Genomic DNA, 25,171 nt, shown 5'->3' with positions numbered 1-25,171 from the left:
TTAATATCTTTCACAATCTTAAGTCAGAGGTCCCCAAACCTTTGGGCACCAGCGACCGGTTCCATAGAGAAAGGTTTTTCCACGGACTGGAGGGTGCGTGGTTTTGTATGCTTCCTGCATCTCGCGGATGGGGCTTTGCTTATTTGTGCGGATTAGTTACTGGCATGCCATGGCCTGGTACTGATCCACGGACCAGGGGTTGGAGACCCCTGATCTAAATCCTATAACTGAAAGCAAACATATATTATTTTATGAATAAGCTAATATAAAATGCTGGGTTTCAGTTATTCTATAAGCTTATGACTTTCCAGCTTCTCAGTTTGCACATACATGTATAGATTGATTTGCTAGTAGATACAGCATTTTTTCAAAATAATTATAAAATTATTATAGCTGACAATCTGTAAAGCAGGGGTTTCCAACTCCTGGGACACAGACTGGTATCAGTCTGTGGCCCATTAGGAACTGGGCTGGAATTGAGCTACGGGCAAGGAACAAAAGCAAAACCATTCCCCACCCCCATCCCACCCGTGGAAAAAAATGTCTTCCACAAAACCAGTCCTTGGTGCCAAAAGGTTCAGGGCTACTGTTGTATAATACAAGAATTACATTAAAAAATTTTCATATTAAAACAATACTTTTTGTAATGTTGGAAACAGATGGCATTCTGGGAAATTATGTTTGAAATAGAAATTTTATTTAAGAGTTGTGAAAAGTTATGTTTATTGCATGATAAACAATATATTACATTATATAGTGTTATAAACCTTTATTACATAATGAGAAAAAATCAGTTTTGTTATAAAACTGATAGTTTAACCTATTCTATTAACCCCCTTCATGGATTACTGCCTTGTTGTGGTGAAGGGGCCTTGTGTAATTCAATGAAGCTATGAGCTATGCCATGCAGAGCCACCCAAGACAGAAAGGTCATAGCAGAGAGTTCTGACAAAACGTGATCCACTGGAGAAGGAAATGACAATCCACTCCAGTTTCTTTGCCATGAAAACCCTATGGACAGTACCAAAAGGCAAAACGATATGACGCTGGAAGATGAGCCCCTCAGGTCGGAAGGCGTCCAATATGCTACTGGGGAAGAGCAGAGGGCTATTACTAGTAGCGCCAGAAAGAATGAAGCGACTGGGCCAAAGCTGAAAGGACGCTCAGCTGTGGATGTGTCTGGTGGTGAAAGGAAAGTCCGATGCTGTAAAGATTTTTTCTCCATAGGAACCTGGAATGTAAGATCCATGAATCAAGGAAAGCTGGACGTGGTCAAACAAGAGATGACAAGACTGAACATCGACATCTTAGGTATCAGCAAACTAAAATGGACAGGAATGGGTGAATTTAATTCAGATGAGCATCAGTTATACTACTGCGGGCAAGAATCCCTCAGAAGAAATGGAGTAGCCTTCATAGTCAATAAAAGAGTAGGAAAAACAATACTGGGATACAATCCTCAAAATGACAGAATGATCTCAGTTCAAATCCAAGGCAAACCATTCAATATTACAGTAGTCCAAGTCTGTGCCCCAACCACCGTGCTGAAGAGGATGAAATTGACTGGCTCTATGAAGCCCTACAGCACCTTAAAGAACTAACACCAAAAAATGATGTTCTTATCATCATGGAGGATTGGAATGCTAAAGTAGGAAGCCAAAAGATAACCGGAATAACAGGCAATTTGGCCTTGGAGTACAAAATGAAGTAGGGCACAGGCTGATAGAATTTTGTCAAGAGAATACGATGGTCATAGCAAACTCTCTTTTCCAACAACCCAAGAGACGGCTCTACACATGGACATCACCAGACGGTCAACACAGAAATCAGATTGACTGTGTGCTCTGCAGCCAAAGATGGAGAAGGTCTATACAGTCAGTAAAAACAAGACCAGGAGTGGACTGTGGCTCAGACCATGAGCTTCTCGTTGCAAAGTTTAGGCTTAAACTGAAAAAAAGTAGGGAAAAGCACTTAACGTCCCTGATAATCACAATGAGGTGGTCGCTGACCTCGAGCCAGACATCCTAGAATGTGAAGTGAAGTGGGCCTTAGAAAAGCTGAGCAACAACAAAGCTAGTGGAGGTGACAATATTCCAGCTGAGCTGTTCAAAATCTTAAAAGACGATGCAATAAAAGTGCTACACTCAATTTGTCAGCAAATTTGGAAAACTCAACAGTGGCCACAGGATTGGAAAAGATCAGTTTACTTTCCAATTCCAAAGAAAGACAGTGCCAAAGAATATTCAAACTATCGCATCATTGCACTCATTTCTCATGCTAGTAAAGTTATGCTTAAAATCCTACAAGCTAGACTCCAGCAGTATGTGGATCAAGAACTACCAGAAGTACAGGCAGGATTTCGAAGAGGCAGAGGAACTAGAGATCCAATTGCCAACATATGCTGGATCATGGAGAAAGCTAGAGAGTTCCAGAAAAACATCTACTTCTACTTCATTGACTATGCTAAAGCATTTGATTGTGTGGATCATAACAAACTGTGGCAAGTTCTTAAAGAGATGGGCGTACCAGACCATCTTACTTGTCTCTTGAGAAACCTATATGTGGGCCAAGAAGCAACAGTGAGAACTGGACACAGAAGCACTGATTGGTTGACTTCCGGTGGCTCCGCGGCGACGGAGGGAGCCTTCCCGGGCTGCCCGCGGCTCAGCTGGTGTTTTTTCGCCCGAAACAGCGCCGATCAGCTGTTCGGGCGAATCTGAAGCCCCCTCCTCGGGAGAAGAGGAGGGGGTGAGCCCCCAGGTTGGGGTTGAGTTCGCCGGGGCCGCCTGAGCTTGGAGCTTGGGCGGCCGAAGGCTTGAACTCCCCCATAGCCTGGGCTGCTCCCAGCTGACCAGCGTCTCTGCTCCGGACTTTATGGAGCAGAGCCAGGCGTCTGCGACCATCCCTGCTTGAAGGAGAGACTATGAAAGGGAAAGAGCAGGCAGAGCAGTACAAGAGGGAAAGATGAAGAGATGAAGAAGATTTTATTTTACTCTCAAGCTTGATGGACTTTGCTTAAAACTTAAAGTGAAAGTGCGTCACAATTGTAAGTAAAAGATGGCGGCGAAACCCCTCCCTAGAACTTTTCGGAGTGCTGGAAATTCTCCGGTGCAACAACAATCATTGTTGCAGGCGTTGCATTCTCCTGATGTATTGACATCGAAGGATCTTGAAAAACATACCCAGTTAATTTTGGAGTCAATGGGTGTTAAATTTCTACAGATGGAGGAGAAATTGGAGAAATTGGAGCAGAGAATGGAAGAAAGGATGGAACAGAAACTTAGAGAAATGAAGGTAGACATTTTGTCCTCAGTGCAAAAAGTTGCTAAATGTGTGGAGGTGCTGGATGATCAAGTGCAAGACTTGATTCAAAAGAATGCTTTATTAGAAGCAAAAGTATTGGAAATTGAAGATTTAAAAGACAAAATTGACAGTGAACAGAGCTTGGCCCAATTTTACCAGATGCAGTTTGCTGTGAGAATTAGAGGCCTAAAAGAGAATATTAAGGAAGATTTAAAGCAGCTGGTTTCTGAGGCTTTTGAGGGAGTATTGAACCATCCAGCATCTGAATTAAAACAAGGTATGGACAAAGTGTTCCGTGTGAATTCGTGGATTGCTAAACAGAGAAAGTTGCCTAGAGATGTGGTGGTTTATTTTGTAAAAAGGGAAATTAGAGATGAAGTTATACAAGCTGCCTACGATACCAAAGTTGTGATTGCTGGTCAACAAGTTTTGGTTTTAAAAGAAATTCCTCCAAAGATTTTAAAGAGAAGGAAGGATTTTATATTTCTTGTGCAAGAGCTCAAGCAAAGAGATATAAGGTTCAGATGGGAGATCCCAGTTGGGTTGAGCTTCATGTATGATGGCAAAAGATACTGTTTGAGTAATGTGAAGCAAGCGCATGATTTTTATAATAATGTCTTGGAAGTAACCCCGTCAACACTTCTGGAAGCTGCAGAGGGATCTGGAGAAGGAGAACATCAAGAGGATGAAGATGCACAGATAGACGAGAAGGGTACAGGAGGAGTTCAAGCTGCAACTCTTTTGGATGATCTTAGAGAACAGAGGGTGACGCGTGCTGCCTTAAAACGCTCAAAAAAGAAAAAAAATAAGACCAGTAGAAATCTATGGAACTTCCACAAAATATTAATTAATGGACAACTTACTACAGAGGAAGAGGAAGAAAGTTTTGTGGGTTAATGTGGGTTAATTTGTGTAAGAACTATTTATTAATGTGCAAATGAGAATATGTTAAGGTAATAGTGAATTGTGGAAGAACATAGATGGGAATGATGCTAGTTTTTTTTATTTTAGTTTTTTATATATATTTAGTATTATTAAGGATTGGTTTACTATATACAAGCTAGAGAGTGATGGATTTTAGAGTTTATAATTGTTAGTATATGATTGATTATGATTGCCTTTTAGATATATACCTTGTATTTTGCTCTGGGAAGTCGGGGGGGGGAGGGGGGAGGAGGGGAAGTGGAGGGGGGGAGGTAGGGGAGGGGGAGGGGGAGGGGGAGGGGGGGAGATAGGGGGGAGCTAGGGAGGGGAGGAGGGAGGGGGAAGGGGGGGTTTTTTTTTAAAGGAAAATTGTATTTTATAAAACTTCAATAAAAAAAAAAAAAGAAGCACTGATTGGTTCAAAATTGGGAAAGGAGTCCGGTAAGGCTGTATACTGTCACCCTGCCTATTTAACTTATATGCAGAGCACATCATGAGAAAGGCAGGGCTAGATGAATCAAAAGTTGGAATTAAGATTGCCGGAAGAAATATCAATAAGCTAAGATATGCAGACGATACCACTCTAATGGCAGAAAGTGAAGAAGAACTAGAGAGCCTTTTGTTGCGGGTGAAGAAGGAGAGTGCAAAACTTGGGTTGAAACTTAACATTAAGAAAACCAAGATCATGGCATCTGGCCCTCTCAATTCCTGGCAAATAGATGGGGAAGAAATGGAGGTAGTGACAGATTTTATTTTCCTGGGCTCCAAGATCACTGCAGAAGGGGACTGTAGCCAAGAAATTAAAAGACGCTTTCTCCTCGGGAGGCAAGCCATGGCAAATCTAGACAGCACACTAAAAAGCAGAGACATCACCCTGTCAACAAAAGTGCGTATAGTCAAGGCTATGGTCTTCCCAGTTGCAATGTATGGCAGTGAAAGTTGGACCTTAAAATAGGCTGAGCGCCAAAGAATTGAGGCCTTTGAACTGTGGTGCTGGAGAAGACTCCTGCGAGTCCCTTGGTCTGCAAGGTGATCAAACCGCTCAGTCCTAGAGGAGATCAACCCTGAGTGCTCTTTAGAAGGCCAGATCCTGAAGCTTAAACTCAAATACGTTGGCCACCTAATGAGAAGGAAGGACTCACTGGAAAAGAGCCTAATGCTGGGAAAGATGGAGGGCAATAGAAGAAGGGGACGACAGAGAATGAGGTGGCCGGATGGAGTCACTGAAGCAGTAGGCGTGAGCTTAAATGGACTCCAGAAGATGGTAGAGGACAGGAAGGCCGGGAGGAACGTTGTCCATAGGGTCGCGATGGGTCAGACACGACTTCGCAGCTAACAACAACAATTCTATTAACAACTTATAACTTCTCATTGCCAAACAATATAATTGCTTCATTCTTAGAGATAGAGAAATAAAGATAAATTTACTTTATTACAATATTTTATATTCAAATCTTGATTAAGGTACTATGTTATCTTGTTATAAGCTTTGCTTTTTATTTAATCTATTCATGTAATGCATTATTTCATTTCAGTTGCTGAGGACGTGTTCTCTTCCAGATCTTTCAAAATTATATAGAACATTAGTTGATGTTCCCAGTGTTGCTGATGTCCAAAATCAAGAGAATCTTGAAATTGATGATGTGGAAGATGTACCAATTAAAGAACATTCAGATTCTGAAGAAATGTGAGCTATTCTACTTCATTAAAAGTATTTAGAGAATGTGTTTGCCAAAATGTTCATGAGAATTAAAACAAATGACAGTATTAATAAAAGGTAATTTTTTTAAAAAATGAGCTGTTTACTATCCCAGTCTGGTACTCTTCAAAGGGCTGGGACTGCAGCTTCCAGAGGTCCCAACTAGCATGCTCAGTGCCTCTTTTGTCCCGGTGCTTGGTCCCCAGTATGTTTGAGGAGAACCAGCTTAGAGAAGTCTAGGTTATGCTGTGGCATGTTGGTGTCTTTTATCAGGAAGGGAAAACAGTTCAGAACATACTTTGAAAAGTAATAAAAATGCAAAAATAACTATTTTTTATTTCTTTACAGTGCGTTAAGTGTTAATGCACCTGATGGAAATTATTCATCACTAATTGTAGAATACTTTAAAGTGTTTTATTGACAAAATAAAAGAAGAGTGATTACCAATAGAGAAAGGAAACTGAATGTCTTTTGCTGCAAAAGACATTCTTTAAGTGAACACAAAAGATTTTGAGAAACAGGCAGAATGTCTACAGACTTAGACACTATAACAAGTTTTCATTTATGCATTTTGTTATCTTCATTAGCAATGATAGCAGGGCTTGCTGAGCTTTTAGGTCAGGGGTGTCAAACTCACAACGTCATGTGACGTGTTGCGACTTTTCGTGACTTTTTTTCCATTGCTGGCAATGGGGTGGGCACAGTTTCGGCATGAGGCGTCCGGCCTGTGGCCGGCAGTTTTACACCCCTATTATAGGTTATAAGGCTGAAGGTCTTCCCTGCCTGCCCCTCCCCCTCAGCCTTCTGAGTCTTCATATCCTGGATCCACTTGAACTTTGATATCCTGGCTTGGTCATTCTTACCAAAGGTCTCCTTCCATGGCATCCATCCCCTAAAAATGGTGTGAGAGTTAGGGCTGTCAGAACTTGTGCTGTCTTTCTGGTAACTGGCAGGTAACAGGTAATTAACATGTAACCTTTAAAATGTCAACATACCTTTTGTAGCTGATAAATGAAGACCTATTCCAATCAAAACAGCAACTTTAAAAGAGAATTAACAAAAGAACCTCCACTACTTTAGGAAGAACATCAGATGGTAATGGGTCTGTTACACATTTTTATTTTAAAAAATACTATAGAGAAATTGGAATGAGATTTCAATTTATTCTAAACCACAAAAAATCTTAAGAGAAATTATTTCCTCTGGCACACTCTGGGATATGCATAAAAGTACAGAAAATTATTGAGCTGGCAAATATAAATCATATAAAATGAGGATTCAAAACAACACAAAAGCAAAACAATCATCTGAATTTAATCCAACAGTTAGTTAAAACATATTTTTATAATATTTTATTAGTTTTTCTAATTTTACAATCAAGTATTTAAAAAGCAACATGGTGACTGGGTTAATCAATAGTTCAATAACATACATACATCTTTAGTATAAATTTCAAGTTACAACATCAAATATTTCCTCTCTTTTCCCCTTAATATCTACTATCTCATATTAGGCTAATACAGTTCTTATTGTTATCAACTAAGTAAAAACATCTTTGTTACATTTATCAATTTTAGCTTATACATATCTTTTTTTTTATTTAAAAAGTTTTACAATACATTTTAACTTTAATCCCCCCTCCCCCACCCCTATCCAACCCTCTCTATCCCTCCCCCCCACTCCCTCCCCCCCCCCCGACTTCCCAGAGCTAAATACAGGGCATAAAATCAAAAAACAAACATAGACACCCTTATGTTATCAACAATAAACTATAAATTCTATCTCTCTCTAGCTCATATAAAATGAATACAAACAATATTAACATTACAAATAAAGTAGAGAAAAAAAAAGAGGAAAACAGAAAAAAAGCTTTGCTCAAAATAAATTTTCTTAATCCCAGTCCTTATTCATATTAATTTCAAAAAAAAGAAAGAAAAAGAAAAAAGAAAAGAAAAAAAACAAAAAAAACCTTTCACCTGCTATTTACATTCTCCCACCTTTCTCTAATTTCCAAACAATTTCTCAGTTACACGCCAAAAGCGCCTATCTCTGTTAGTCTTAATAATCTCCAACCAAACTAAACTACGATCAAAAATAGTTCTTGCATGTATCACACCAAATGTCTCACAGTTCCAAATCATCCTTAAATTCAAATAAAAGTTCAAATACAAAGAATATATAAAAAAAAAAAGATTTAGGCAATCTCTAAGACAACTTGTTATTAATTAGGAGCTTACATACCCATTCTTAGTTCAACACATACTTTAAATCCATTACCCTAATATACTTTTCTAGCAAGCAATCTTAAATTGTGTAAAATATTAACAAAAAGGAAAAAAAAAGGAAAAAAAACCTTCTTTCTCCTCTATAATAATTTTACTCCATTGACATTCTAATCTAAAAATTAATCAGCAATCTTAACGCCCCAAAACTTTTGGAGCACCTCTGTCATGACCCCCAAAACTTCTTTAGACCGCTCCTCTCTCACATCTTCACTGTAAGCACGCTTTGGAGATTCCATAACTTTCTGCTGATCTTGCTCTTGCTCTCGTCTCGCTCTTCTTAGGGCGGCACGCGTCCTCTTCTGGCCTCCTGCAGCAACCGATGAAACTGTGACTTGATCCCCTCCAACACCATTGTCCTCTGTCTGTCTATCTGTAACATCTTGAGGCTTTCCCCCGCCGTATCCTTTTGCAGCTTCCAAAAATGATAGGGGGGTTGCTTTTAACACATTACTATAAAAATCACGTGCCTGAGCCACAGTAACCAAACGATGTCTTTTACCTTCATACGTCGCCACCAATCCAACTGGAATCTCCCATCTAAACTTAATATCACGTTTCTTAAGTTCCTGTACCAAAAATGCAAAATCTTTCCTTCTCCTTAGGATCTTCGGAGGGATCTCTTTTAAAACCAAAACTTCTTGCTCATCCACTACCAAATTAGTATCATAAGCAGCTTGAATAACTTCATCTCTCGTTACTCTCTTTGTAAAATAGACCACCACATCTCTGGGTAACTTCTTCTGTCTTGCAATCCATGAATTTACACGAAAAACTTTGTCCATATTTCCCTTAATTTCAGATGCTGACTGGCCCAGTACCCCTTCCAGAGCCTCAGAAATCAGCTGCTTTAAATCTTCTTTACCATTCTCCTTTAAACCCCTAATTCTAATAGCATACTGCATCTGATTATACTGAACAAGGCTCAATTCTTCGTCCATTTTATCCCTTATATTTTCATTTTCTAATACCTTTGCTTCTAATATAGAGTTCTTTTGACTGAGATCCTCCACTTTTATATCCAGCTGTAGCACACATTCAGCTACGGATTCAACCTTAGACAAAATGTCCCGCCTCATTGCTCTCAGCTTCTCTTCTATCTTCTTCTCCATTTTCTCCTCCATTTTCTCCTCCAGCTTTTTCAACTTTTCATCCATCATATCAGACATCAATTGTACATGCTTTCCAAGAGCGTCTTGTAAATCCTTAAGCGTCAATGCCGGGGGAGATGCAGGAGGAAACAAAGCTTGCAATGAGGTCTCTTGCACCAGGGAAGACCCCACATTCCGAAGAGCTTTAGAAGTTTTAGCCGCCATCTTCCCCCACTTTCACTTATTACTCACTTTCACTTTGAAGCTATAAAATCCATTGAGCTAGAGAGTAAAAATAAAGATTCCACTTCACCTTGACCTCCTGTACCGCTCTGCCTGCTTCTTGATAATCAAAAGTATTTCCATTTGGCAGGGGTGGTTGCTAACGCCTGGCTCTGCTCCAATAATCCCAGAGCAGAGGCGCTGCGCAGCTCGGAGCAACCCAGGCTTCGGGGGGGCTCATCCTTCAGCCGCCCAAGCTCTCAGCTCAGGCGGCCCCAGAGAGCTCAACCCCTACCTGGGGCCTCACCCCCTCCTCTTCTCCCGAGGAGGGGGCTTCAAATCCATCTAAACAGCTGATCGGCGCTGTTTACGATGGAAAAACACAGCTGCGGAGCGGGCAGCCCGAAAACAGCTGTCTTCGGCATCGCGTCGCCACCGGAAGTCTAGCTTATACATATCTTAATTGTGTTTGCATTCAGTCCTTATATACAATCAATGTCCTGTTATTGCTTTCTTCCCAAGCTTTAATTTCCCGTCAATATTCAAATTAATATTTGGTATTTATAATTCCCAAGCTTTACGTAACCAAAGTTTCCCTTATCTCAACTTCTTCCTTTTTCCCTTTTCATAACAAAATCTAATATTTTAATTACACATCTATTTGAATATAGTCTTATTCTCTTTCTAAAAGTTATCTATTTTCCACCATATTAAACCATCTAATTAATAATACAGTATACCCTCTAGTAAATCAAAACCATTATATGTATTGTCTGTGTTAACCAATAAATCAGTAATATACATATTTTTTTGTTTAGGTCTAATTTTTAAAAGCTCAAATACTCCCTCTCTTTTTCTGGTAATATCTTATTATCTCAGAATTCTTATTTTCAATTGATTTCCAAATATTTTATATTAGGTGACCAAAATTTCCCTTATCTCAACTTCTCCCTTTTTCCCTTTTCATATCAAAGTGTATTAGTCTTGTTACACATCTTACCTATTCAATTATAATATTACTTTACTGTATTTTCTAAAAATTATCTATTTTCCACCATATTCAACCCTTTAGTTAGTAATATGAAATCCCCTCTAATAAACCAAAACCCTTATTTTCTTCAGCCTTACTCTGGCTTTCTTCCTTTGCCAATTAACCTTCCATGTCAATGCTTTTGAATCATCAAATAGTTCTCCCTCTATTATTATATATATTATTTAGAATAAGAAAGACCAGTTGGTTGTAGTTGTTTTGGAAGAACTAGCCCATTTGTATTTTTTTAATTGAAAAGTTTTAAAATGCATTTTAAAAACATAAACTCCCTCCACCTCCCCCCCACTTATCCTCCCTCCACCTTCCCCCCCCCCCCGACTTCCCAGAGCTGAATACAGGGTATTAACTTTTACAAACTTAAGCTAAAATAAGCTAACTGACTAAAAAAACCACTTAAAATTCTATCGCACTTTAACTCCAGCCCATTTGTATTCATTAGATCGCCCCCCCCCCATTACTCCAATTTCCCAGAATTGTCCTGATAGGTTTATCTTCCATTTAATCTGTTCTTCCTTTTCCTCAAATTTCTTCTGATTTTTGTAAAAAGTCTTTTCCATTTTCATTGTTGTCACTCCCTTTTCTGATTTTTCCATTGGCTGAATCTGTTGGTCACTTGAGTCCTCTGTCTTAGTATTTAGTTGTTCCACTTCTGCTGTTATTTTCTGCATTGTTAGTTTTTTGGTTGTAGTCAAGATCTGTGTTTGTATATTTAAGCTGGCATCTTGTTCCTTTATGTTGCATCTTATTTTGTCACAAGCTGAAAGAATGGTTTTGAGTGTTGATATCAACATGGAAAGGTTTTTTTCCTGATCATCCATATTCTCTTGATAGTATGTTAAGTTGAAGCCTTTTAGAACCAAACTTTAAGAATAGTTTTTTTGTGTTTTATAGCTAGGTATGGGGCATCTATTTCACATGTTATAGGTGGCCTTTACAGTAGAAATTGTCAAGTAAGAGTTTATAGTCCAAGATATTCCATTTATCTCGTGTGATAACATATGCTTCTCTTGCAAAGAAATAGGAAAGCAATTCCCCACGTATAGCTCTGAAAGTCAGTAAAAGTTTACATTCATAATTCAAACAAAGCAGATATGACCCAAAAGTTCCTTCTTTGCAGCTGAGTTTTTCACAGGTGGCAGCTGTCAAGGTCAGAGAAGATTTTTTCTGTGTGTCTGGGCTTCAAGCTAAGTCTCTTTTAAACAATAAGTTGTAATTCCATACTTTGCCACAAGATGTCACCGATACCGTTTAAAGTTTTTTAAGTCCAAAGCTTTTATGATAGTTTTTCAACGTCTTATTTCTTTTTTTTAGATAAAAACAAACGTCTCCAGCAAGAATAAGAACACTTTTAGTCCCCAAGTTTCAAAAGCATATACATCCAATTAGATTAAAATTGTTCTCTGTTTCCCCTGGGTAGTTAGTCTCTGCTGTTCTTAGAGGGTGGGGTAGAAATTCTCTTCCCTCTCCTCACAGGGAAAAAAATACTTTGGGCAGCTTTTACAGGAAAAAGTACTTACAGCCTTAAAGAGAAGATCAAATCTCACCCAGTTTCATCCGCTTTGCTTTAAAGGTGCTTGGTGGTGATTTTTACTTCAGCTGTCAGCAGCTCAGCGACGAGCCATATTGCTATGGCCGGACTTTCCCCCACAGGTTTGGAGGGCTTCCCTAGATCCAACAGAAGGGCCTCCACCCTTCCGCGAACAAGCAGGGGTCCCTTCCTTGCTCATCGCCCCTACAGGGTGATTTTTGACCCTTTCCAGAGTCTCCCAGTGGGACGAAATTGGATGCGAAAAACGGAGCTCGTCTTCCAGCAACCGCGCCACTGCGATGGCAAACTGGAAGTGAATTTTACTGCTTCCTTTTAACTGGACTTTATTTTTTCTCTGGAAATTCCAATCTTTAATCTGAAGCTTTCAGAAATGGTGTTAATCTTTTTTCTCAGTTTTAGTCCAGCAAAAATTTCTTAATTTCTTCATCAACTTCTGCTCAGTGTTTAAAATAATTCATATTTTTCCTTCTCAAAGACAGAGCAATATACCTTTTGGGTATGTCAGAAGCCACCTTCATTCAGGAGATGTACTGTATATTTAAACTAAGCTACTGGTTAGCATGTAAGCTGATGTCAGGTATTAGTTGTGAATGTGAAGGTTTACAACTCACATTCTCGTTGAAGTAGTATATCCAGTTGCACAGTTATTTGTGAATTTCTTAGTTTATAAAGCAGTTCTTAAATATTCAAAACCTATGTCTTATAACAGCTTGTATCCGTTCTCCTTTGTCTCAGTGGCTGCATATCATTTTTATTTTGTAAAAAATTGTTTTATTCGTGGAGCGAAATAATCACCCACTTTTAATTAAAATCTTACTTTCTTGTGTTCTTCTTGCAAAATGGTTGAGAAATTCATGTTTAGAATTTGGGATTTTCCATTTATTTGTCATAACCACACACTCTGTCCTGAAATAGTAACTTTTTTAAAATATATATTCAATTTTATTTTCCCATTTCTTCCACAAACAAGTCAACAAATATATCACCATACATAAATACATATACGTAAGTTTGGGTGCTGCTCGTCCATTTCCCCTTTCACTGTATCCACCCTCCTCTCTCTTCCCTCTTCTCTACTTTCTTTTTCCCTTTTTTCTTTCTTTCCTACTTCCCTCTTCTTCCTCTCCTCTCTTCTTTCCCTCACCACTCCCCTCCATTTCTCCCCACTTCTCCTCTTTCCCTCCAACCTTCCTTCCCCCTCCTCCACTCTCTTCCCTCTCTCCTCTCCTTTCTTCCCTCCTATTCCTCTTCCGATACAATTCAGGGGTGATGTCCGAGCAGCTCCTCTCCTTGGATTTTCAATGTCTATATTAGGTATGAGAATATCATTATCACCTCATTTTTCTTCCATCTAAATTAGTGTTAGCTGTCTTTTAAGCATATTCTCTTTTTCACCCACTCATAAAATTTTCCCAAAATTTCATAATACTCTGACTCTGTCTTATCTTTAATTATCATTGTTAATCTATTTATTTCCGCACATTCCATTATTTTCCTGATCACCTCTTCTTCTGGAGGAGCTTTCAGTGCCTTCCAGTTTTGTGCAAACACAATCCTAGCTGCAGTGGTTATATGAATAATCAAATATGTGTTCTCTTTGCTATATTTCTCAGGTAAAATACCCAAGAGGAATATTTCTGGTCTTAATTCTATACATTGTTGTATCATCTTTTCTATCCATGATTTGATTATGTTCCAATAGGTTTTAGCTTCTGCACACGTCCACCACATATGATAGAAAGAGCCTGGTATTTGATGGCATTTCCAACATTTCATAGATCTGTCCTTAAACATTTTAGCTACCGTAGTTTTTCTGGAGACATATGCCATCTGTAGAACATCTTGTACTTGTTTGCTCACATATATCATATTTCAGAAAATTTCTCTTCCTATTAAGACCTAAGCAGGCCTCTCTGCTAAGATCTATCTGTATGACAATGAGATAAGGAATGAAATTTTCAATTATGACTCCTTTTAAGCTGAGAAAGTGAAGATAACTAAGATTATATTGGCTTTTCTTTGTCAGTCCAACTTCCTATTATTGATTTCAGTGTTAAAATGGTTCTTCTAAAGCAAAGAACCTCAACTGTTTGAATCCATAAGACTGAAGTTAAATTGAATAAATGGAAAAGAAATTATCTGTAAAACGTTCAGTATTTATCTCAGCACAATTGAAGTCCAATTCATGTGATACATTTCAGTCTATAGTATATTTACTTCTATAAAGCTGTTCACTTGAACAAAATCCAAAACTAAATTTATGAATGAGTTGATCACTTATATTTCCCATATCTGTTTAATACTTCTAATGCAAAATAATACTTTTCTGATAATTATCCACATGATCAGATAAGGGTATAATTTGCAAATCATATAAAAAATCCATAGAATGATTTTAGTGCAGCAACTACTTGACAAAATAACCATATGGCACATATGGTTTTGTTTTCTATGATCAGTATTAGCTATTATTGTGGATAAAAAAACATGCTTTGCAGTTTTAGCTTCAACATTTCTGAAGAATTTATTCTCTTGAGTAAAGTAATAGCCAAAAAAAATTGTGTTACAGTATTTTTGGGGAGACAGATTCAGATTTGCAAGAGCTTCAGGCATCGATGGAGCAGTTACTTCGAGAGCAACCCAGTGATGAATTTAGTGAGGAGGAAGAAACAACATTAAAAGCTGAGTGCCTAGGAAATGATACAGAGGTGGAAGAGGATGGCAACAATTTCAGTAGTGAGAGTGCTTTTAATGAAGAATGGCATTCAGGTAGGCTTTAGTTCTGTAATTGTTTTATAGAAAGGTATGTCTGAAAGTTTGTAAGTCACTCTTCAGCTTGTATGATGTTTAAACAAAATTAACCTCAAGGACAAATCATTAGGACTATGTTACACATATATAAATTTATCAAATCTACTAGGCAAGCATTTTATTTAGCATTAATTGAACTAATAAGTAGCTTGAGATTGAACTATTGTTGTCCATGTAGTTAATTGCAAAACGGCTGTTAAAAGGAGAATAGTGTGGTACTTTAATATAGATTGCCCATTACTACAGACGTGAACAGGAATGTTTTTAAAATAGATTATACTGAAGCGCTGTCCCATATACCACTGCATATTTAGGACTAACGTGTCAGCATCCTTCAAAACTGTGTTTCTGATTTTACAGTGCAACAGTTTACAGGTGAATGTCTTACCACATTTGACTTTGAGATTTATGCAAAGTGTGAAAATTGTTGAATGTGTGTATAGTCTTAAGTTATTTAATTGGATATACAAAATAGTTAAAACATGGCAAATATTTGAAGATTTTTCACTATGATAATGGGAAACATTTATTTTCCATTGGTTAGACTCAATCTCAAATATTTATGTCCAATTCTGGACATGACACTTTAAGAACAATTCAGGAAAATTGCTAAAGACTCAAAAAGGATTAAAAGTTAAAACCTATGAAGAGAGATTGAAAAGAACTGAGGATGTTTAGATACAAGGGTGGAAATTCATCCTTCAAATACCTGAAAAGATGTTGCAAGTAATACAAGACTTGTCCTTTTGCATTCACAGTAAAGGGCATGGAATAATAGATTTAAGTTACAAGAAATTAGATTTTTATTGACTGTTGGAAAAAATTAATTAACACAGCATTTAAATTATCCAGAGCTGGTGGGTAGCTCTTAATTGGATGGGTTTCAGCAGAAGGTAGACAGTTGCCTGTATGCTTTAATTTTGATTCCTGTTCTGAGTGGAGAGTTGAATTCAGTGCCCTTCAGGGTGTCAAATGCTCGTCCTGAAGTGAGTGGAACAACAGCTCTTGCAGGAACGAGAGACAACCCACAAAGGAAAAGTGATTTATTTGTCTCAACACAGCAATCCAAAAGCAGGAAAAAAGTCAGCGTTGGCTGCTTGTTGCACCCAACGCTGCTTTTATAGCAGTACAATAATGTAACAATCACCACGCCCATTAAACCACCACGCCCAGTAAACCAGCATCCGCCCGCCTCCCCTACAAGCATCCCGTTCCTTCCCACCCATGCCTTTCCTTGATCCTCGACGTGCCCTCTCCCTCGGCCTCCCAGGTATTTTTCCCCCATCCCGTTCCTTCCCTTGGAATTATCCAGAGCTGGTGGGTAGCTCTTAATTGGATGGGTTTCAGCAGAAGGTAGACAGTTGCCTGTATGCTTTAATTTTGATTCCTGTTCTGAGTGGAGAGTTGAATTCAGTGCCCTTCAGGGTGTCAAATGCTCGTCCTGAAGTGAGTGGAACAACAGCTCTTGCAGGAACGAGAGACAACCCACAAAGGAAAAGTGATTTATTTGTCTCAACACAGCAATCCAAAAGCAGGAAAAAAGTCAGCGTTGGCTGCTTGTTGCACCCAACGCTGCTTTTATAGCAGTACAATAATGTAACAATCACCACGCCCATTAAACCACCACGCCCAGTAAACCAGCATCCGCCCGCCTCCCCTACAAGCATCCCGTTCCTTCCCACCCATGCCTTTCCTTGATCCTCGACGTGCCCTCTCCCTCGGCCTCCCAGGTATTTTTCCCCCATCCCGTTCCTTCCCTTGGAAGCCTTTCCCCCTCGCCAGCTGTTCCCCGCCGGCCGCCGCGTCCCCCATGGCCCCAACCCCTTCATAACCCATTAGTGTCCCCTCACCTCAGCTCAACCAGAAAGCCCCAGCAGCCCATCATGCATATGCTTGGCTCGCGTGCGCCTCTCCTCCGTTGTCTGTCCGGCGGCAGGGCCCCTCCCTCTGCCCAGGACAGCCGTCCGGTGGCAAGGAAGGGGCTCCCAAACCGACACCTGCCTGCCAGCAGCTAAGGGCAGTCGGGCCGTTGGTGGGAACAGCCGCACTGGCCGCTCTGGCCCCCTTGCAAGCTGCACCGTCAGTTGAACCGTTCTGCGCAGGCACGGCAATGGCGGAAGGCTCCCTCTATGTTGCAGCAATGGCGGAAGGCTCCCTCTGTGTTGGCGCGGCTTCCTGAGGCGGGCGCAAAGGCCGACGTCTATCCTGGGCCCGGTAAGAGTTGGTGGGCCACCCATGGACGTTGGTGACTGCGGGGCCATCAGAGCCACCAGTCAGTTGTGAGAGAGGGGCGTATGTGATGGTGGAGACCCACGGGCATGGCACGCCGCCCCTCGTTGAATGTCGGGCCCGCGGGGCTCGACACAGGGTCCTTTTCTTATAGATGATTTTAATATTGTAACATTTCTTACTTTCATTAGTGCTATTTTATAGTGAGCAAGCCTTTAATAAATATTACTTTGCCATTGCCATAGGAATAACCTGCTTGTGTTGCTCTGTCACCAGAATTCCATTGTGCAGTTAAGTGGGAATTATCGTACTTAATATAATCACCTGAAAAAGATTTAATGAAATTCAAGGCAGCACAGTTTAAAGTATATTATTTATAATATGCATGTCATATCCTCAAAAGAAAATCATTGTTTCCCTATGCCTATTCCTGAATCTGTAACCTTTTTTTGTGGCCTGCCATTCTGTTGGGAGGGGGGATGCTTTGCACTGTCTTGCTATTGTATGCTTCCCCCAGGGGATGGAATGTATCACCCTTATCTGAGAGACGGTTGCGCTTGGAGCCAGAAGGAAATGAAAGCAAGAGAGACCTTCAAATAATGCACCAAAGAACCCAGTTACCAAAACACTATGCCACCTGTGGATTGGCTGGAATTTAAATGAACACTGTGACTCGGGGGGGAGTAGTATTGAATATTGCTTTTAATATACTGCTTTCGTGGGTTTTCCTCACACCTTGCCTTGTTTTCCCTGTTATCACTAGCCCTAATAAAAGTTCCTTTTGAGACAATGCCTGTTTCAAGAGTTCTGCTTTCTTGGGTGGCTTAGCTGAGGTAGGTCCTTACATAAGGCAAGGTCAGCATAGTGCCCAGCCTAAAGAGGCAGCTGTCCTACCAAGGTGGGTCGCAGCTGATGTGCCCCTTCCTAACAGCAAAATGGAAGAGGGAAAAATGGAAATCTGCAGCAGAAATATCGCTCTGGCAGACCCCGGGGAAAGCACTTCCAGGGACCTGGGAGTGGCGTAACCCTTGGCAGAAGGTGATCGAGCTAGGTGGTTGCTCAGGGTCAGAAAGAAAACACTGGGAAGGAAAGGCTCGGAAAAATAACTCACACAAGGCAGAGGAAAGCAGAAAGCAAAGAAATAAAACCAAGAGCCTACCCTTCCTGAAAACGAACTAGTGGATCCAAATTCAGAAATGATGAAAGCAATCTTAAAGCAGACAATGGAATATGTGCGAGAGTCCTTCAAGGAACTAAAAGCCCAACTGAAAGAACAATCGGAATCAGAGAAAGAAACAGAGGAGGTAGCTATTAAAGAACTAACAGGGCCTATGTTGGTGGCTGTCCCCCCCCCCCCGCAGTAGCAGCACAATGAGTACGACTGCCCCAAAGACCCAGAGGGGCTATACTCCAACAGGCAGAGGTGAAGCCAATTCCATTGGGGATGAAATTTGATGGGAGTCCCAAGAGATTGGGGTTCTACCTAGCCCAAGTATTCACCTACATGAAAATATATAGGAGAACGCTGACAAAGTCAGAGTGATCACCCTAGCACTGGAAGACACTGCTGCTGACTGGATGGTGACCCTCTGCAACTGCAATGCTCCAGAACTAGGAAATTTTAACCAGTTTATGGCAGTCCCCCGACGCCACTTCAAAGATCACCCAGCACACCGGAAAACCCGTGACCACATAAAAATGGTGAAACAAGGGTGATGATTAGTAGCTCAGTACATGGAGGAATTCCGAGTTGGCCAGCTGCTTAAACTGGCCAGAAGACATTGTGGTGTGCTGTTTGCAGGATGGCCTGAAGAAAAACCTGTACAATGCCTGTGTAGCCCGCAGAGCCTCCTGGCAGAGGTGTAAATAGATCAATGCAAAATCAGCACCGCCCGGTGAGAACCAGTTTCAAGCCAATACCTGAGAGGAGGGGTGAGACCGCATGGGCAACAGCAACCCCACCGCACTCCACAGCGTGCTTCAAATGAAAGGAAGGTCACTGAACAGTCGATTGCCACAGCAAAGGATCAGTGAAGAAAAACCAAGAGCCTACCCTTCCTGAAAACGAACTAGTGGATCCAAATTCAGAAATGATGAAAGCAATCTTAAAGCCCTCCTGACCTGGAGGCATTTTCTAGAGGGGAATAAAATACCATTTCAGGTTTGGACTGATCACAAGAATCTCGAAGCTATGAAAACCCCTAGGAAGCTGTCCCCTAAGCAAGCATGGTGGTCTCAGCATTTCCACCATGTCAGAATCCATTTATATTTCATTTTTAACTATCTCTTCTGTGCAAAACCCAAATCTCACCCTTCCCTGGATTCTGCCATTCCCAAGAAGAAGAGGGAACAACCATGGGAGTTTATTACTTTTACTTCCTTAATTGTAACCTTTGTGTATTCCGCCTGCCTGCTATCCATCACAATATAACCAATTACCAGGCATTCCCCTCTTATCTTCTGGACAGCTAAGAAAGGGGGTGGTAAGTGAGGAAGGAATGCGCCTGGAATCTGGATTGTTTCTCCGGATGAAATGTCGGGGTGGGAATGATCCTGTTTGTCCCACGAGGGGCTTGCCACCTGGAGCTTGGCTGATCCGGAACTGACCAAATGAACTGAGGGGTGGAGTTTGCTTGGAGACACTTTAAAAATATCAATCTGTGAGGGGATTCTTCAGATCCTGTCTGTTATACCCTCTTTTCATCTATATTTTATTAAAAGTTCCTGCTTGGCTAATCTTGTCTCCAAGAATTTTTCTTTCTTGAGATGTGGATTGAAGTGGGTTCTGATACACTGATTCAATTTTACAATTCATTACCTGCTTGGGGGGAAGAATTTCCTGGCAGATGCTCTGTCTAGGATACCGCAGTACAATAGTGCTAAATCGGAAGTAACCTTGCCTTGTTTTCCCTGCTATCACTAGTCCCTAATAAAAGTTCCTTTTGAGATAACACCTGTTTCAAGAGTTCTGCTTTCTTGGGTGGCTTAGCTGAGGTAGGTCCTTACAATACAGTATTATTATTGTCTTGCAGATTAAAAAATCTCATTCCAGTCTACATGGTTATTAATGATTGGTTGCAATCAATGTTTATTACATAGATACAAGATCTTGATGTGAATTAACTAATTCTTAATAGGTGTAAATGTGAATTGATTTTGTTTTGTTTTTTAATGTTATATGCTGCTTGAGTTTGTGTACTTCAATTTTATAAACTGGAGGTTTACGTCTGTGTTCTTGAATGACAGATTCCTCCCCCTCCTAGGAATATTCTGTGCTTACAGATGCCTAGACAAGATCTCTGGTTAATTTTTTAATATTCTTTGGTATATTGTACTCTAAACTTGATACTTTTGAAATAATAATTGTAAATGCAGTGGAAATGAGTGTACATTGTAATTAATTCTTAAAAGTAATTGAATTTAAACCAATTTATACTGATTTAAATAAATGATAAATGTTCAGATTGCATTGTTCCAAGACAGAGTAGTTACTACAACAGGAGCTATGGTAGCGCAGTGGTTAGAATGCAGTATTGCATGCTGACTCTGCTCACTGTCAGGAGTTCGATCCTGACCAGTCAAGGTTGACCAGCTTTCCATCCTTCCAAAGTTGGTATAATGAGGACTCAGATTGTTGGGGGCAATATACTGACTCTGAAAACTGCTCAGAGAGTGCTTTAAATACTATGAAGTGGTATGTAAGTGCTATTACTATTGCTACTTTGACACTTAGCTATGCAGCCATATTATTTTACTGTTATATTTGTATATGGTCATATGAAGCTATAAAATATTCAAAATAAGTGTAAATATGACAACTTCAAAATTTAGTCATGAACTGGAAAAAAGACAAATTTGCTACAATAAAAATTGGAATGCAAAAATATTTTCTTATATTTTTTATAGACAACAGTGATGGTGATAATGCCAGTGAATGTGAGGAATATAATAGTGTGTTCAGTCATCTAGAAGAACTGAGATGTAACCTGGAGAGAGAAATAGGTTTTGAAAAATTCATCAAAATTTATGAAGAAATAAAGGTTTGTAGAATGTTCAATATGAAGACGAGAGCAAAATTATTATCTACTAATAATAATCTCATTTACAATATAAGAACTCTTTTAATGAAATTAAGTTAATATAGTTATTTTCCAAATGAGTTTTAACATACAGTTTCTTAATGATGTTCTAAGTAATTCATTGTGTTCAGGAGCTAGAGGCCCATCTATGCTGATCCTTGGTAATTTCTGGCTGGTAGAGACTCTTTGTCTTCTGCTAATCATTTTCTGAATAACATGATTTAGAGACAGTCCTCCATAACTGCTAACTTCTACTCCCCAGCTTTTCCACTGAAAAGGTAGCTTAATAATGATAGTTTCTGCTTAAAGGTAAGGTAAAGGTTCCCCCGCACATGCATGCTAGTCGTTTCTGACTCTAGGGGCCGGTGCTCATCTCTGTTTCAAAGCTGAAGAGCCAGCACTTGTCCGAGGACATCTCCGTGGTCATGTAGCCAGCATGACTAGACGCCAAAGGCACACAGAACGTTGTTACCTTCCCACCGGAATGGTCCCTATTTTTCTACTTGCATTTTTACGTGCTTTCGAACTGCTAGGTTGGCAGAAGCTGGGACGAGTAACAGGCGCTCACTCTGTTACGTGGCACTCGGGATTCGACCCGTCAAACTGCCGACCTTCTGATCGACAAGCTCAGCGTCCTAACCCACTGAGCCACCGCGTCCCTTCAGTTTCTGCTTTAGCAAAAAAAAAAATTAGCAGTTATGGTGCCTTGTTGGATCTGGATGTGGAAAGTTTGTGAGCTTATAATATTTTATTACGTTAAGTTTCTATGCCTTATTTTCTAGGCTATACATGAAGATGAAGATGAAAGCATTGATACGTGTTCAACAATAGTTCAAAATATTTTAGGAAATGAACATAAACATCAGTATGCTAAAATTCTCCATTTAGTAATGGCAGATGGAGCATACCAGGAAGGTAAGTATCTGACAAGCACATGTTTTCAGCATTATTTTTCTGCTGACTGCTATTCATGGTTAGGAAGTTACTGTGTACAATGCCATTTTTTTTGTTGCACAACAGTTGTTTCTATATACACTAGAAAATTGTATATTTTTACTGGCAAATATTAAGGTAAATTTAGAACTACTTTTGCTGATTAATAGGATTCTATCCAGTAGTATCATCAGCTTGGGTTTGCCCATTCTTTGGATAGAACTAACTAATTTGTCATACTGGAATTTGTAACTGTACATTTTTCTATTTAATGTTTTTAATGGAAATCTTATTAGACATTTTCATACTGCAGAAAGTAAATATGCTAAAATATACAGTGTTTTGTATATTTATGTATATCGACTTGGTCCAATATTAATATTGAACTTGATCTTTCGCCTGTTATTGAAAGAGGAAAAAACAGGATTTTGCCAGTTCCTGAGATTCTTTCATAACTAATATAAAACAATTTTTACAGCTGCCTTAATATTTAATACAAATTGAGTTGTATTGTTCCTAATATCTTTATCAAATCTAATTTAAAGGCTAACTAGGGTTATCATTAAATTGATATGTACCATATGCTAAATAAATAAATTAATGCAGATCTAATATTACACCATGGTTAGCTTCTAAAACAGAGATGGAATGGGTTGCAGAAATAAAGGGAGAAAGGTTCATGATTCTGCTACAAGCTAAATAGTCTTCTGATTGTTACCTAAATCTTATATTTGTAACACACTATTTAAATTAGCTTTTGATTCATATAAGTGAAGTATGTATCTCCAAAACTTTAATATATAAAACTTGAATCATGGTAAAATTAAACTGAGAAGACTGAAGTATAAAAATAGCAGACTTGTTATTTATTTAGTATGTTTTCATTATGTCTTTTAGTAGATTGGCAGTTTTGAAAGTGCTTGCTAAGCTGTTTTTTCCATAATTAAATATTTTAAAATCTTTCTTTGCAGACAATGATGAATAATACATTTTTGTGACATTCTAAGCAAAAGCAGATGTATGAATTTTATTCTGTAATAACAAACTGTACAACAAAAATAACACTTTATTGGGACAGACTTAAAATCTTCTTGGTAGCATGAAGAAAATGGGAAAAAACACGACTCTTTTCACCATTTTATAAATATCTGTTGATGCATAGCTTCATTTCTTCAGTAACACATTGAAGGCCGTGTTCTATTTACAATGAATTACAAAGAATAGAAAGACACTCAGAAATAATTTACCATTTGAAAGTATCAGTTATGAAGAAGCTGGTGGTATAGTAGCTATTACTGTTTTTCTTTTTCCTAAGCAGTAAAAAGGAACAAACAAAACAATATTTTTTTGTTTAAACAACCTTGACTCCTGTTGGTGGAATTTTTAAAGATGACTTTGTTTTCTGTTTAGAATGCCAATTTTTCAGTAATACTACTTGATCTTAAGTGCATACAATATGGAAGTAATTTCCCTGAAATTAGTAGAACATTTTACATGCATTTAATAGAAACTATTTTTTTATTTTGCTGTAGAATATGTGTGTAAAATTATTTACAATTCTCAGTATTTATGTCTTAATCAGTTTATCATCTTTCTCTTTGAAATCACTCAACTCAGTTTCAATACTATTTCTGTCAGTTTGCAGCATAAGTGATTTTCCACTATAAATCAAAGGAGTTTCAGGACGAAGTTTTCTTATTAGAGTACTGTGTACCCAGCTAAGTCTGCTGCTTTTTTGTTTCCCTTTAACAAGACCATCCTAACAGAAACAAATGTAATATTGCTGTTGTTTTGAAAGTTAAATGCATATTCTACAGCTGGGTTGTTTAAAAGGGAAAAGCTGGATTTTATTTCCTCTACTTTTCATTGAAAAGTAATTCTTTAATGGGGAGAGAGAATTTCTGCAAGATGATGAATCAAAGCATTATTGTATGTAACAGATAGTATTGATCAGCTGAATCAGCTATATAACAATATATGTTGAAAATATAATTCTGTATTTCCTGACTAACAATGGAAAGTGGAATGTATATAAACATAAAATTAAAATTTTAAAGTAATTCTAACTATATGAAATAAATATTGAAGATGTTGTTTGTTTGATAGTTTGGATTTTCTTGATTTATGCAGCTAATGAATTTCCATGTTTATATTGCACAAAAAAGAAATAAAATTAAAACATATTTATATTTTGTATTTTAAACTAAAATTTAGTTTACACTCCAGGCAATTATAGAGAAATATATACATATCTTTTATGAAAATAAATCTAGGTTCCAGATGGCAAAAGGCAAGAAGCTGCCTTACTGACTATATAATGGTTAGTTGAGGTAAAATTGCTTTCCATGGAATGTTCACCTCCATATATGATGAACAAAATCTATAAGAATAGACAATTTGCTGGATTTAAACTAGCCTTCTAAACTAAATGATAGAAAAGAAAATTTAAAAGGCATTGTATATAGTTTTCATCTGTCGAATATGCCCTCCTTGCAGTTTTAAGAGGTTCAAAAAATAGGAAAATAGCTTATTTTCCATTTGAAAGTTATGTAAGCAAATTTTCATTCAGATAGAGAACTAATTACACTTGACACTGAACATTATTAATTTTCTGTGGATTCTACAAAGATTTATACACAGATTGACTTTCTAATTAACTGACTACATGAACATATGTACGCTTTTTTATTTATACTGTCTCCAGGGTAATTTATTTGATACTTGATATTTACAAAGAATCCATTAAACAATTTACATGCATCTTAACTTATATAGTCTTTATTGTCAATTGCTGAACCCTTAAGCAGAGAATGATATGTTTCTAGATTGCAAATGAACACTATGAATGCATGTATCTTTTTGCTGCACAATTTTCCCTGATAATAAATTTGTATTTTAAATATTTCAAAGGAAGAGAAAATATAGAAATTCTACATGTAATAATTTGGTCTTAGCCCAAAGGAAATCCTGCTTGTACATAGTTTTGCCTTGTCTAAAT

The 25,171-nt window shown here is 38.6% G+C and overlaps 1 protein-coding gene across 3 annotated transcripts in view; it reads left to right on the top strand.

Moving 5' to 3' along the window:
- The window catches only part of NEK1 (NIMA related kinase 1), a 100,869-nt gene extending 75,936 nt beyond the window's left edge, over positions 1–24,933 (top strand). For all 3 annotated transcript variants that reach the window (XM_083367276.1, XM_083367275.1, XM_083367274.1), the window contains 5 exons: positions 5,763–5,914; positions 14,691–14,890; positions 21,068–21,201; positions 22,023–22,155; positions 23,145–24,933. In XM_083367276.1, coding sequence (XP_083223402.1) covers positions 5,763–5,914; positions 14,691–14,890; positions 21,068–21,201; positions 22,023–22,155; positions 23,145–23,158 — 633 coding nt within the window. In that variant the 3' untranslated portion in view covers positions 23,159–24,933. The remainder of the gene's footprint in view (positions 1–5,762; positions 5,915–14,690; positions 14,891–21,067; positions 21,202–22,022; positions 22,156–23,144) is intronic.
- The last annotated feature ends 238 nt before the right edge of the window (positions 24,934–25,171 follow it).

The sequence above is a fragment of the Vipera ursinii genome (assembly GCF_947247035.1).
Source record: "Vipera ursinii genome assembly, chromosome: 7".
In the NCBI taxonomy this organism is placed as follows: Eukaryota; Metazoa; Chordata; class Lepidosauria; order Squamata; family Viperidae; genus Vipera; species Vipera ursinii.
The sequence above is the reverse complement of the archived record's forward strand: the minus strand, read 5'-3'. Positions and strand labels throughout refer to the sequence as shown.